Raw genomic sequence first — 13,217 nt, 5'->3', positions numbered from 1 at the left:
TAAATTAATAATTGTATTTATTTAAAATGTATATTTTTGGTAATTAAAAATGAAAAATGTCATTTTGCATCAGTTTCTTTCATTATTATAACACTTTCCCATTGATAGATCATTTATTCTTGTAAATAAATCTTAATTGCTATAAAGACATTATTAAAAGATGCGCCTTACACCCCAATCCAAGATGTGGGGTCATATGGGGAAATGTTATAGGGACAGATGCGGGGTTGGAGGTTTTCCTGTCTGGGACAGCCCTCTTGAAAGAAATGGAACAAAGTTGTATTATCAAGAGACTGAGAGATGACTGGATTAAAGGATTTGAAAACCCTGCCGAGCAGCCATGTCTTTAAACCTCTTTACCTGTGAAAAAAACCCCTCAGACTGTGACAATACATCTGTCATCCACAAAGTATGTCATACTCAGATAGCCTGCATATGATGATGTATGAATGTGCATGTGTTAATAGCACAGAAAAAAAAATCACAAAGCACGATGAAATCCAAGTTTTTATTAATGTTCTTTTTGGGGGGAAGTAGATTCATGCAGTCTTGCAGAGATTAGAAATTCTCTCCATAAGAAAAACTGTTTTAAAATTGTATTCAAACCCACTGATTACCTGAACGGAGACAAGCAGTGTAAGTGTTTAACAATTGTTTACACTCAGTGACTTCCCACTGCCATCTAGTGGTCGCTCACTGCTACTATTTAACTACAGTCTGTAAATGAAGTTTCTAACAAAAACGACGGTTTGAGGACATTTAAACCTAATCGAGAGGAGTTTTTATCGCCTTGTGTTTCATATCAGAATTTATTCAGTTTGTTTGTTTTTGGTGAAACTTGGTCGATTTACGTGGAGCAAAAAGCCTTGAGATGGATAAAAATGATAAGATAAGAATAACGTTTTAAATGTGTTCAGATATTTCCCCTTTTACTCGAAAAAAAAGAAGAAGCAAATGCTCACTCAGGTATGGTAGATTTAGCGACTGTAGTTCGTCCACCTGCTACTTCTTTATGTCCTATAATTGCAGGTAGTTGTGTCATAACTGTCCATCCAATCATTGCTTGGAAAGTATGTCTAAGAATGAAAGTAAAAACGCGGTAACCTATCAGCTTCCAGGAAGCAATAGCCTAATCGTGTGAATGAAAATAACCCAAGTCCTTCTCTAATCCCTGCCTATCCTTTTTATCTCAGGATTCAGACCAGTCGGAGCAGAGTGGATCTGTGAGCGTGCAAAACACCACGATGCATCCCGCGTCCTGTTAGACCGAGTAGCGGCGCATGCTTTGTAACTGTAGTTTAGTTGCATAGTGTTCAGTAGCTTGCAAAATGAGTCGACATTTTCCTGCAGCTTTTTGTTTGGCTTTAGTTTTTCTTCCTCTGATGAGCAGTCCGTGTCCTGCCCAGTGCAGCTGCTTCTTTCACAAACTAAGCGACGGATCAAAAGCGAGGTAAACTCTGTGAATTGAATTCAGAGCACAATTGTATTATCATGCTTTGCGATAAAAGTGAGAATATAGCTTTGCTATATTCAGTGACTCCGTGTGCTGGAATTAACTTGGATTTGTTCCTTAATCCCATTTGCTTATAACTCAAAAATAGTCTGCTACGTTTTTTCTTTAATAAACTGAACTTTTTAAACTTATTTTTATTTAAAACTAACGTATAAAATATGCTTTCATCTTGAATTTAAAAATATCTTTAATATTGTTACTGCTACATGTTCTGTAGAGGTAATCATATTTTTTTATTGTTATTTTCTTGCAGAAGTGTTCTTTGCAATGATCCGGAAATCACTGTGGTTCCTCAAAATTTCCCAACCGACACGGCAAAGCTCCGCGTTGAGAAGACGGCAATCACACGGATTTCTAGCAGCACCTTCCACTACCTCAACAGTCTGGAGTTTCTCTGGATGTCTTTCAATTCCCTGAACTCCCTGACTCCTGACAGTTTCCGGGGTCTTTACAACCTTAATGAGCTCAGGCTGGATGGCAACTCCCTTACCTCCTTCCCCTGGGAGTCTCTGACAGACATGCCAAACCTGAGGCTCCTCGACTTACACAACAACAAGATCTCCAGCATGCCTGCAGAAGCCATCATGTATATACAGAACATAACCTACCTGGACTTGTCTAGCAACAGTCTCACAACCGTTCCTGGTGAAATTCTCACAATGTGGCTAAGTGTGAAGCCACCCCAGGACGCTGATTCTGCTAAACTAATACTTGGTGAGGATTGAACTTTGATGTATTAAGATTTCTTTGTAATCTGCCTTGTATGAGAGCTACTTCTTTAAAGCTCAGTTAGGGATTAGTCTAAATATACTGTGTGTGCAGTGTGTCAACTTGTTAGGCTAATTATGTTTATTTATACTCAATCCTAGGTAATGGTCTGGTCTTAAAATGACTCAGTGTTGGGTAAAACAACTTAATTTATTGTTTTCACTAATAAAGTCTTTCCATACATTCCTCTGCAGGTCTTCATGATAACCCGTGGCTGTGTGACTGTCGACTCTATGATCTGGTTCAGTTTCAGAAGTCCCCCTCGTCCTCCGTGGCTCTCATTGACACTCGACTAAGATGCGCTGATCCCGAGAGCCTATCAGGGGTTCTTTTCACTGAAGCAGAGCTGCAGAGGTGCCAAGGCCCTCGAGTGCATACGGCTGTGGCTCGTGTTCGGAGCTCACTGGGCAACAATGTGCTGCTGCGCTGTGGCACAGTTGGAGTCCCCATCCCAGAGCTGTTCTGGAGCCGTGCTGATGGCAAGAAAATGAACGGCACCGGTGAGTTTTGTTGAATTTGTTCCAGATGTGCTTAGATTTGATTTATTTCTGCACACGTGTCAATTACATTAAAGTTATTCTTTTTTTGTCAATCTGCTTATCTCTGTGGATATCTACCTTTTTGTTTTTTCAGTTCAGCAAGAGATCTCAAAGGAAGGCATCATTTGGTCGATTCTGAGCGTGCCTGCTGTCTCTTACCGGGATTCTGGGAAATATGTTTGCAAGGCGACCAACTTTGTGGGCACGGCAGACGCTGTCATCTCCTTGGTGATCACAGATTCCTTTCGGTCAGAAGAAGCAGGAGGTGGCGGTGGTGGTACTTCTAAGAGATCAAGGGGGAAGAAAAATGGTGGCATTGGCAGAGCGGCATACCAGGAAAAGCTTATTGCCAGATACGTTCCTCCACCTACATCTACAGCTGCACAGCCCATCATTGAACCTCTTAATGGCAAGGGGGTGACTGGGAAGTATGAGATTGAGAGCTACAGCATCTCTGATGGTGTTTCTCAGGGACGAGGCAAAGGTTCGGATGCACAAAAGCCACTGGACGTGCAACAGGATGCTTTAAGTAACCTATCGGCCAATGCCTCATCGTTACAGCAAGCTCCTGAGAAAAGGATAGTGCGTTCTGTAAAGGTGATTGGTGACACTGACCATACTGTCTCTCTGAACTGGCGAGCCCCTACAGCCACAAATACCACCGAGTTTAGCGTCCTATATGCTATATTTGGTGAGAGAGACATGCGTCGAATCAATGTGGGCTCTGGAAGAAACAGAATCACAATTGACGGCCTTGTGCCAAAGACAAAGTACATTGCCTGTGTTTGCGTCAAAGGCCTGATCCCAAAAAAGGAGCAGTGTGTAATCTTCTCAACCGATGAAGCAGCCAGTGCCAGTGGCACTCAGAAGCTCATTAATGTGGTGGTGATAACGGTGGCATGCGTGATTGCTGTTCCTCTTACACTGATTGTGTGCTGTGGGGCAATAAAGAAACGTTGCCAAAAGCTGCTGGGGAAGCAATCCAAAGAAATACAGGACTCGTATGTCACGTTTGAGACCCTCGGCCCTGGGACCAAAGCTAAGGGGATGGAAGGCGAGTATCTAACGAGGCTAAATCCTGACGAATCCAACAGGCTGCTCTCAGCGAGATCTAGTGTTGACTCAGAGGCCACAGCCAGGACTGAAGGGCTACCTAATGAGTACTTCTGTTAAAACCAAACATATGCCTCAGTTCCCAAAGGATGCACTTTGCACCGCCGTGCTCCACTGTTAGAAAGATTCAAATGATCCTCTTTTTAAAGGGGTATCCAGAGGACACTTGTAGCTCTTTTAGGACTGGATCTATTCAAATAAATTACAGCCTTGTGGGAGTAAAAGCTACCATTCATTTGGTGGGAAACAACAAAAAGGGAAAATATACACAGTAACACAGTTGTACATTTACAAGTGGTGTAGAAATAACTTTTTTTAATTCATCGTGCACTTTTAAGAATAAGAGAAAAATCTCTTGATGCCCTAAACTCTCTTAAACCCAATACATTCACTTTTCTTTGTTTTTTCCTAAGATGTAACTTATGCTTTGTGTGAAAATCTTTATTCTACACGTATTTAGGGAAACAATAGTTTATTTAGCCTGTTTTATATGTCAGTATGATGTGAATGTGCCAGGTTTACTGTTGGGTGAAAAACCTGAAATACAGTACATTTTGTAATGTGTAAATATTTGTAACCTAAAATATATGTGTATGTATGAATGTACTGTATAAAAATAAATATTTTTATATTGATTTATGCTTACTTTTTTCCTACATCTTTACTTTCCTTAAAAACACCCACACGTATCCCCTGTATCTATAAACTGCTACAAAACATGCTTAAACTAAGTAAATACAATCAATTAATACAGCTGTAGGCAAATCCGAGGCAGTTTTTGTAGCATTAATATATGAATCACTACAGTTGATACATATAATGGCATAAATTTGGACTAATATTCATATTTTCCATTGGATCAGTCTTTATCATTTTGATTATGGGTGCTCCAGCATCTAAATTACCTACTACCGTAGTACAGTCTCTGTATGATTAACTCAGCATTCAAGCAAACTGTAGCAATAAACGACGATTATGATATGCCTTATGTAAAAGACATTTCCTGAAATGCTGAACACGTGGCTAATCTGTTTATCTGTTAAATTATAATGCGCATGTATAAAAAGCGTGGGTATTAAAGGATGTGAAACTGCAGAGCTATAGTGTAGATGTTTGTTTTCGAACTCGCTTTGGTATATGCTGATTTGGCCTTTATCAACCTGAGAGACAAACAGTGTTTAGATTATTGAGGTCAGTCCTCTCCAGACATCTGTCTCTGTCTCTGTGCAGCCCTCCCTCTCAGTGTTGCTAAGCCTGACGGGCTCCGGCCCACTTAACACAGATGGGCCTCCTGTCATGTCAATGCTGCTGCTTTAGTGGGGAACAAATAAATTAAATTAATCTGATGCGAAGCATTTTAGGGTCATATCTGAGACAAGAACTACTATCAAGCCGAACTCATAGCTCTCGACTGAAAAACACTTGTGAATGTTAACTCTTTATGTCCTTTTGAAAAGATCTAACATTGTGTTTAGAAAAAGTGGACCATTGCTATAAATACACCTGTGTCTCACATGTCATTTGGCCTCTTAAGGGTTACGTCAAGGGAGATTAAGGTAATGGGCTTTCTTTCACGCAGCCCATGAGCATGTCCTGCCCTGACAGGCCTATTTCATATGCGTGTCTAGGATCATGGACGCCTTTTATGTCACATTGCATATCACTTTGGTATTCCAGTTCATCTCTTTTGGATCGTCAACTTGTTTGTTCGGTTGCTCCTGCACAGATGATAACTTAGGAAGGTAAGTGGCCACTAAAAATATGCTACATTGTAAAGCTCGGTTGTATATTTGCTATGAGTCTGTCCTCTTTTGAATAAGTTACGTGCTACAATAAACATTACTTATAGCATGACTAGTGTGAAATGCTCAAATAAACACTATCCAAAATTTGCGTTTAAGCTAAGTGTACTACACCAGTATCTTTGTATAGCACAAATTTTCTTGTCTGTCATTTTAGGTCTTTACTATGTATGGAAACCTCCATGGGAGAAATCCCAGTGGACATCCCACATGATTTCATTAAAATCCGAATTGAAAAATCCCATCTGACTGAATTACCCCGAGGATCCTTCTCAAAAGTGCCTGCCTTGGAGTTCCTCTGGCTAAATTTTAATGAGATCGCTCTGATGAACATGAAAAGCCTAGAGAGGCTCGCTAACTTGACTGAGCTAAGGCTACAAGGGAACAAGCTGACTTCAGTACCATGGACAGCATTTCAGGATACACCAAAACTCAAGATTTTGGACCTAAAACACAATCACCTGGATGTGCTACCCGAACATGCTCTGAGATATTTACCTGCGCTGACCTACTTAGATTTATCCTTCAATCAGCTTAGTGTCATAGCAAAAGAAGTCTTCATTAATTGGCCCCTTTTCCAAATAGCTGAGAAAGCCTGGGCAAAAGAAGGGATGGTGTCAAATGTGGTTTTGGGGCTGCATGATAATCCCTGGTTGTGTGACTGCCGCCTCAAAGGCTTTGTGGAGTTCACCAGGGCAGTCAGCCCTCCCATCATCCTGATGAACTCTTATCTGATGTGTTCAGGTCCAGCTCTCAAAGCTCACAAGTTTTTCCACGAGATTCAGTTAAAATCATGCATGAGGCCAGTGACCTCTGCCCCAGAAACCAACATCACTTTACCTCTGGGAGCAAATGCAACCCTAACATGCTTAGTGAAGGGCAGGCCAGAGCCGACCATTCAGTGGATGTACAGTCTGAAGATTATAAGAGGATTTGTTGGTAAGATTTTTTTTTTAATCACTACCATCCATTAAATTGTTGTGAACCTGCTGTTGGAGCACTTAGCGAAGTATATATAGTGAACTCCCAGGCTGCAGTGTTTTGAAAGAGACAATACTTACTGCATAATATCAGAATACCTGAGCATGTCATTACCAGATGAAAAAAATCCTGTGATTTGCTCTGATGCTCTGTTTTCACCTTGCAGCATCACAGACAAACATCGATGAGGAGACCTTCTCTTCCCAGCTCCTGATCCCCTCTCTTCATCTGGCAGACCGAGGACTCTACACCTGCACGGCCAACAATTTCATTGGCAACTCCTCTGTCAACATTACAGTTAACATCACCTCTTCTGATTCCTCCCTTCCTCTCCTACCGCCTGTCCCTATGCTGTCATCTGAGAAGAATGCCTACATTGAAATACACATAGCCAAACAGACAGTTTATGGAATTACCTTAGAGTGGCACGCAGCAACTGAAAATCCTGCAGAAACTTGGTTCACCATCCACTTTGGCAAATATGATTCACCAAAGAAGGAAATGATCTACATTGGCCCGGGCATCAACAGTTACTCGGTCAGTAATCTGCTTCCTGTCACCAAATACGAGGTGTGTGTGACCCTGAAGAACCACCCACCAAGGGAAGGTCAGTGCATTGTGTTTGTAACAGGAAGTGACATTAGTGAGATGGAGCAGAAAGAAAGGTTAATCCACATTATAGTTATTGTGTGCGCAATGGTGCTGGCTGTGCCGGTTGGCATGTATGCCTGCACCACAGAGGCCAGGTTCAGCTGTGTGGACCGGTTTGTGGATCTGTGGAGGATGCACAGAATGCATGATGAAAACCTGCAGGAGGGGGCGAGGCAGGGCACTTTTGACAGCCTGCAGGCAACCAGCGATGAAGCTTTGTGCAAAAGTTCGATGGAAAAGCCAACAAAGAGACGGAGGTCTGAGGATAAGTGCAAAGGAGGAAGTGCAGCTTACCTGTACTAGCATCAAAGTCAAAGTCAAGTCAACTGCATTCATAATACATTTCTACATGAAGTTTATTTGTAGTTTAAGTTTGTGCCTCTAAATGTATGTGTTACAGTTGAATTACAAAGCTAAGTATACTATTTTCTAAAATACATGCACCATTATTTTTCTGGTTCACACTTTGAAGACTCTTCTGACCATGTAAGTAAAAACATTAAAATAAAACTTTAAAAAAATTTGAATTGTACATATATTATATGGTAAAATAACATTTGTTCATGGGGTAAACATGTTTTCCCTTTCAGTGTTGGACTTTTGTTATAATTCCTCTTTTTGACTTTGCTGCTTATATAAACTCAGACGCACACATCCACTTTGAATGTATGTATATTGCAAGCTGTCACCTGAAAATGGAGATGCCTTTCTTCCTTGTTAAATGGAGGGTTTATTTTCTATTTTAGTGTCACTTTGTGAAATAAAAAAATAAATCGTGTGTAATTAAGTTATCATGCAGTATTGCAATATGATGTTGTGGATTGTACGTGTGTTTCTGGCCTGCTTTGATTTACTTTGTCTTGAAAATGTTTTTAATCTTTTTGTGTTTTCTCTTAAGGACTGCAGATTTATTATGACTGAATGAAATGCGTTTGATGTGGATTAAAAAGAAGTCAAAGACAAATGCTGAGACATACTCAGATTTTTTTATCACAATCACTCAGAGGATTTGTTACGTAAGCTGTATTTTCCCATGAATTTATACATACACTGCTAAGCAGATTAAAGTGATTTTCTATCTGAATCCTAGTCAGCAGAACATGATATTTCCATTTAATGCCTCTGAGCTGATTGTGTCCACACGGTGACTGTATTTTCACATGATTTTTACATGTGCATCAGTTACTGCATGTTATAATAATTTTATGTTTTAATAGATAAATAAAACAATTGAAAAATGCTATTATTTAGATAATATATTAATATATAGTATTTTTTCCAGACATAGTTGTTTCAAGAAGTTAATCACCAAAAGGTGATTAATTGATTAATAAATTGATTTAATATAATATGTACAGTCCAGTTAAAAAGAAAGTGATGTTATATGAAAAGTAGGGACAGTAGTAGTAAAAGACTGGAAAAGTTATGTAATGCTGACTTTTCTTTTTCTTCTTCTTTTTTGTTACCTGTTTTTTTCAGTATAGCAAATTATTCCAAATAAATGTATTCCTAAATAAAAAAAAAACAAGGTTAATTCAGCTTTGATCAATTTTAGTGAAGATTTTGCTTATTTTAGAAGAACAATGGGAACCTAAATGTACGTTCATTATAGCAGCTAGTACATGCCCAAGCTATAGAAACTTTGTGATTTGTATTTTTTTGGTGGTTGCTAGGCGACAAAATAACATTATAATATTGGATCTTCATAAGTACCTGCAGGAGCCTAAGATGCCAACTCTTGATCCTGTTGTAGGAGTTGGCTAAAAAAAAAGAAAAAGACTGATTTTGTGTATTATGGAAAGATACAATACAATACAATACAACTTTATTTGTATAGCACGTTTAAAAAACCAGTGGTACACCAAAGTGCTTTACAATAAAAACAGGTAAATTAAGACATGATTAAATAAAAGGCTATTAACAAAGTACCACATATGTCATCAGGTTGAGGGCACTAATTATACAGCAATAAAAGGGAATATAAGAACAAAGTTACTAAGAACAGATAAAGCTAAAAGGTAAAGTACATAAATAAAAATTAAACCAAATATAAAATAGTGACACTAACTTGATGGAAAAGCTATGTTGAATAAGTGAGTTTTTAAACGGGATTTAAAAGATAAAATGGAGTCTGACGCACGGATAGCGATGAAGGTTATTCCACAGATTAGGTGCAACCAGGGCAAAAGCACGGTCACCCCTAGATTTAAGTCTAGATCTAAGCTGAGTCAAGAGTAATTGGGCTGAAGACCTGAGGGCTCGCCCAGGGACATATAGACTAAGAAGATCGACAAGATAACGAGGGGCTAAATTATTTATAATTTTAAAGGTGAGCAACAATATTTTAAATTCAATGCAATATTTTATGGGTAACCAATGCAAATCAATAAGAACAGGGGTGATAGAGGCATGCTTTCTAGTGCCAGTCAGGAGGCGAGCCGCCGCATTTTGGACAAGCTGGAGTCTGTGAAGGAGAGCGGAGTGAAGACCAAAGGAGAGAGATTACAGTAATCCAATCTAGAAGTCACAAAAGCATGAATGAGCCTTTCAAGATCTTTATGAGGAACATAGTGCTTAGCCTTAGCAATAAGGCGCAGTTGGTAAAAGCTAGATTTGATTACTGAGGACAGTTGTTTGTTAAATTTAAAAGAGCTATCCAGCAGGACACCTAGGTCACTAACTGAGTCAGAGAAAGAAGTGGCAAAGGAACCAAAGGTATCAGCTAATAGGTCCCAAGGGATATGGTTGCCAAACGCCACAATTTCTGTTTTCTTATCATTCAGGATAAGGGAATTGCCTGAAAGCCATTCTCTGACTTCTCTCATGCACTCGAGAAAGCAGTGCAATGAAGGAGCAATGTCGTCATCATCTAATTGAAAATATATTTGTATATCATTGGCATAAAGGTGATAGGAAATGTTATATTTTTCAAAGATTAAGCCTAGGGGGAGCATATATATCTCATATATACTGTATAATGAGAATAACACTGGGCCAAGTACAGAACCTTGGGGCACACCACAGCATAAGGATGCAGTTGAGGAAGAATAAGTACCCAAGGTAACGGAGAAAGACCTGTTCAAAAGGTATGATTTGAACCAGTTAAGGGCTTCACCCCGAATCCCCACAGTGTGTTCTAACCTCGTTAATAAGATATTATGGTAAACCATATCAAAAGCTGAGGACAAATCCAATGAGACTAATACAACAGAATGCCCTGAATCAGTAATTAAGAGAAGTTCATTAAGGACTCTCAGCAAAGCTGTTTCGGTGCTGTGCGTGGTTTAAAACCAGACTGAAATTTATCACAGATGTCATGCGCATCCAGGTAAGCCTGGACGTGTGAGAGAACTATCTTCTCTAGGATTTTGGAGAGGAACGGAAGTTTGGATATCGGCCTATAATTAACAAAATCACAATGGTCAAGACACCTTTTTTTTGAGAGCAGGTTGCACTATAGCATGTTTAAAAACAGAGGGAACATAGCCAGAAGACAATGGTCAGTTCATTAAAAATAGAATACTGGGCCCAATTACATCAAAGCCGTCCTTCACAATGCGAGACGGAAGAGGTTCATATGCAGAACTAGTAATTTTCAGTTGCTTGACAATTTGCTTAAGTGTACAGAGTGACACTGGCTCAAACTGATGAAAAGTAGAAGCACATTCTCCAGTGAGAACAAAGCTCACCACTGGGGGGAGTGAGGATTTGAGAGATAGAATTTTATCAGTAAAGTATTTTAGAAATTGTTCACATTCCAGGCATTCTGGAAAGATTGAGGAAAAACCAAGCCAAGAAAGTCTTGAAAAGGACTTGTACTAGTTGGCTAGAGGCAGAAATCGAGCTGGAAAGGATGTGCAGTAGATTAAGTGAATAAGGTTAGAGATGCAAATATACTAGTGAGTGAAGACATGGTTTTTAGAACATACATGAGGGTAGCAAGACTGTGAGGAAAGGTGCTATTGGAGTAACAGATGGAGGTAGGATTACATCAGGGATCATCCCTGAGCACCTTGTTTGCAGTGGTGATGGACAGGTTGACCGATGCGATCAGGCAGGAGTTTCTGTGGACTGTGATGTTCACAGATGAGACTGTAGTGAGAGTAGGGAGCAGGTGCAAGAAAGCCTGGAGAAGTACAGGGTGGGCCATTTATATGGATACACCGTAATAACATGGGAATGGTTGGTGATATTAAAGTCCTGTTTGTGGCACATTAGTATATGTGAGGGGGCAAACTCCTCAAGATGGGTGGTGACCATGGTGGCCATTTAGAAGTCGGCCATCTTGGATACAACTTTTGTTTTTTCAATAGGAAGAGGGCCATGTGACACATCAAACTTATTGGTAATGTCACAAGAAAAACAATGGTGTGCTTGGTTTCAACGTAACTTTATTCTTTCATGAGTTATTTACAAGTTTCTCTTTGTTCACAGCCATTGACATGTCGAAGAGGTTAACACGTGAGGAGCGGATCGAAATTGTGTTGATATCTGGTGAACGCAGTAACCGGGTCATTGCAGCAGATTTCAATGCAAGACACCCTACGAGACCACCCATCTCCCATGCTACAGTTAGCAAACTGCTTGCTAAGTTTCGTGAAACTGGTTCAGTGTTGGATTTGCCAAAATGTGGACGCAAGAAAACTGTCACTAATGAAGAAACATCAGTGGCTGTCCTAGCTTCATTCAGCAAGAGCCCACAGCGTAGCACTCGCTGCATGTCACTGGAGAGTGGTTTGGTGTGGTATATAGGGTACAACGATAGTGGGTCCATTCTTCATCAATGGAAACCTCAAGGCCACTGGATATTTGAAATTGCTACATGATGATGTGTTTCCCTCTTTATGCACTGAAGCTGGCACGTTCCCTGAGTTTTTCCAGCAAGATGGTGCACCACCACATTATGGGTGCCAGGTCCGAGCATTCCTAGATGAACAGTTTCCTGGAAAGTGGATTGGTCGTCGTGGGCCAGTTGAATGGCCCCCAAGGTCTCCCGATCTGACCCCCTTAGACTTTTATCTTTGGGGTCATCTGAAGGCAATTGTCTATGGTGTGAAGATACGAGATGTGCAGCACCTGAAACTACGGATACTGGATGCCTGTGCTGGCATTTCTCCTGCGGTGTTGCTATCAGTGTGTGAAGAAGAGGGTTGCATTGACAATCCAACACAATGGGCAGCACATTGAACACATTTTATAAGTGGTCAGAAACTTGTAAATAACTTATGAAAGAATAAAGTTACGTTGAAACCTGGTAGGCTGGTAGAAAGGTAAAGACGCAAGGAATCGAGATAGTGAAGTTGGATGAGTTTAAATACCTGGGATCGGCTATTCAAAGCAATGGACAGTGCACACGAGAGATAAAGAAGACAGTGTAGGCACCATGAAGCCGGTGGAGATGAGTGTCAGGGGTGAATTGTGATAGCAGCAAGAACGAAAGGGAATGTTTACAAGAGGGGTGTGAGACCTGCTATGATGTTTGGTTTGGAGACAGTGACCCTGACAAGAAGACAGGTGGTGAGGCTGAAGATGCTTAGACTTTAGTTGAGAGTGACTAGAACGGACAAGATTAGAAACAAGTCCATCAGAGGGACAGCTCAGGTTGAGCAGTTTGGAGACAAAGTTAGAGAGGCAAGGCTGAGATGATTTGGACATGTGCAGAGGAGGGATACTGGAGATATTGAGCAAAGGTTAGACAGAAGGAACAGAAGAAGACCATAGAGACAATTTTTTCAATGTAGTGGAGGAGAACATACTCATGATTGGCATGTCAGAGAGTGCTAGGGATAGGATGGAGGTAGACAACCTACCATCATAACCCCAATAAGCTCAACAATTAAAAGAAGGTAA

General features: G+C 40.3%; 2 protein-coding genes across 2 annotated transcripts; both read left to right on the top strand.

The window, feature by feature from the left end:
- The first annotated feature begins 1,136 nt into the window (after positions 1-1,136).
- Positions 1,137-4,756, top strand: lrit1b (leucine-rich repeat, immunoglobulin-like and transmembrane domains 1b). Its single transcript, XM_005919549.3, has 4 exons — positions 1,137-1,450; positions 1,767-2,227; positions 2,476-2,781; positions 2,915-4,756. The coding sequence occupies exons 1-4, from the start codon at positions 1,329-1,331 to the stop codon at positions 3,991-3,993; spliced, it is 1,968 nt and encodes a 655-aa protein (XP_005919611.1). The 5' UTR covers positions 1,137-1,328; the 3' UTR covers positions 3,994-4,756.
- A 681-nt stretch (positions 4,757-5,437) lies between these two features.
- On the top strand, positions 5,438-8,331 carry LOC102300566 (leucine-rich repeat, immunoglobulin-like domain and transmembrane domain-containing protein 2). Its single transcript, XM_005919550.2, has 3 exons — positions 5,438-5,675; positions 5,893-6,674; positions 6,883-8,331. The coding sequence occupies exons 1-3, from the start codon at positions 5,566-5,568 to the stop codon at positions 7,668-7,670; spliced, it is 1,680 nt and encodes a 559-aa protein (XP_005919612.1). The 5' UTR covers positions 5,438-5,565; the 3' UTR covers positions 7,671-8,331.
- Positions 8,332-13,217: the final 4,886 nt, after the last annotated feature.

Source organism: Haplochromis burtoni, unplaced genomic scaffold (assembly GCF_018398535.1).
Source record: "Haplochromis burtoni strain Fernald_Lab_line unplaced genomic scaffold, NCSU_Asbu1 Contig_37, whole genome shotgun sequence".
NCBI lineage: Eukaryota > Metazoa > Chordata > Actinopteri > Cichliformes > Cichlidae > Haplochromis > Haplochromis burtoni.
Note: the sequence above shows the minus strand (reverse complement) of the source record. Positions and strands in the feature narration are given on the sequence as shown.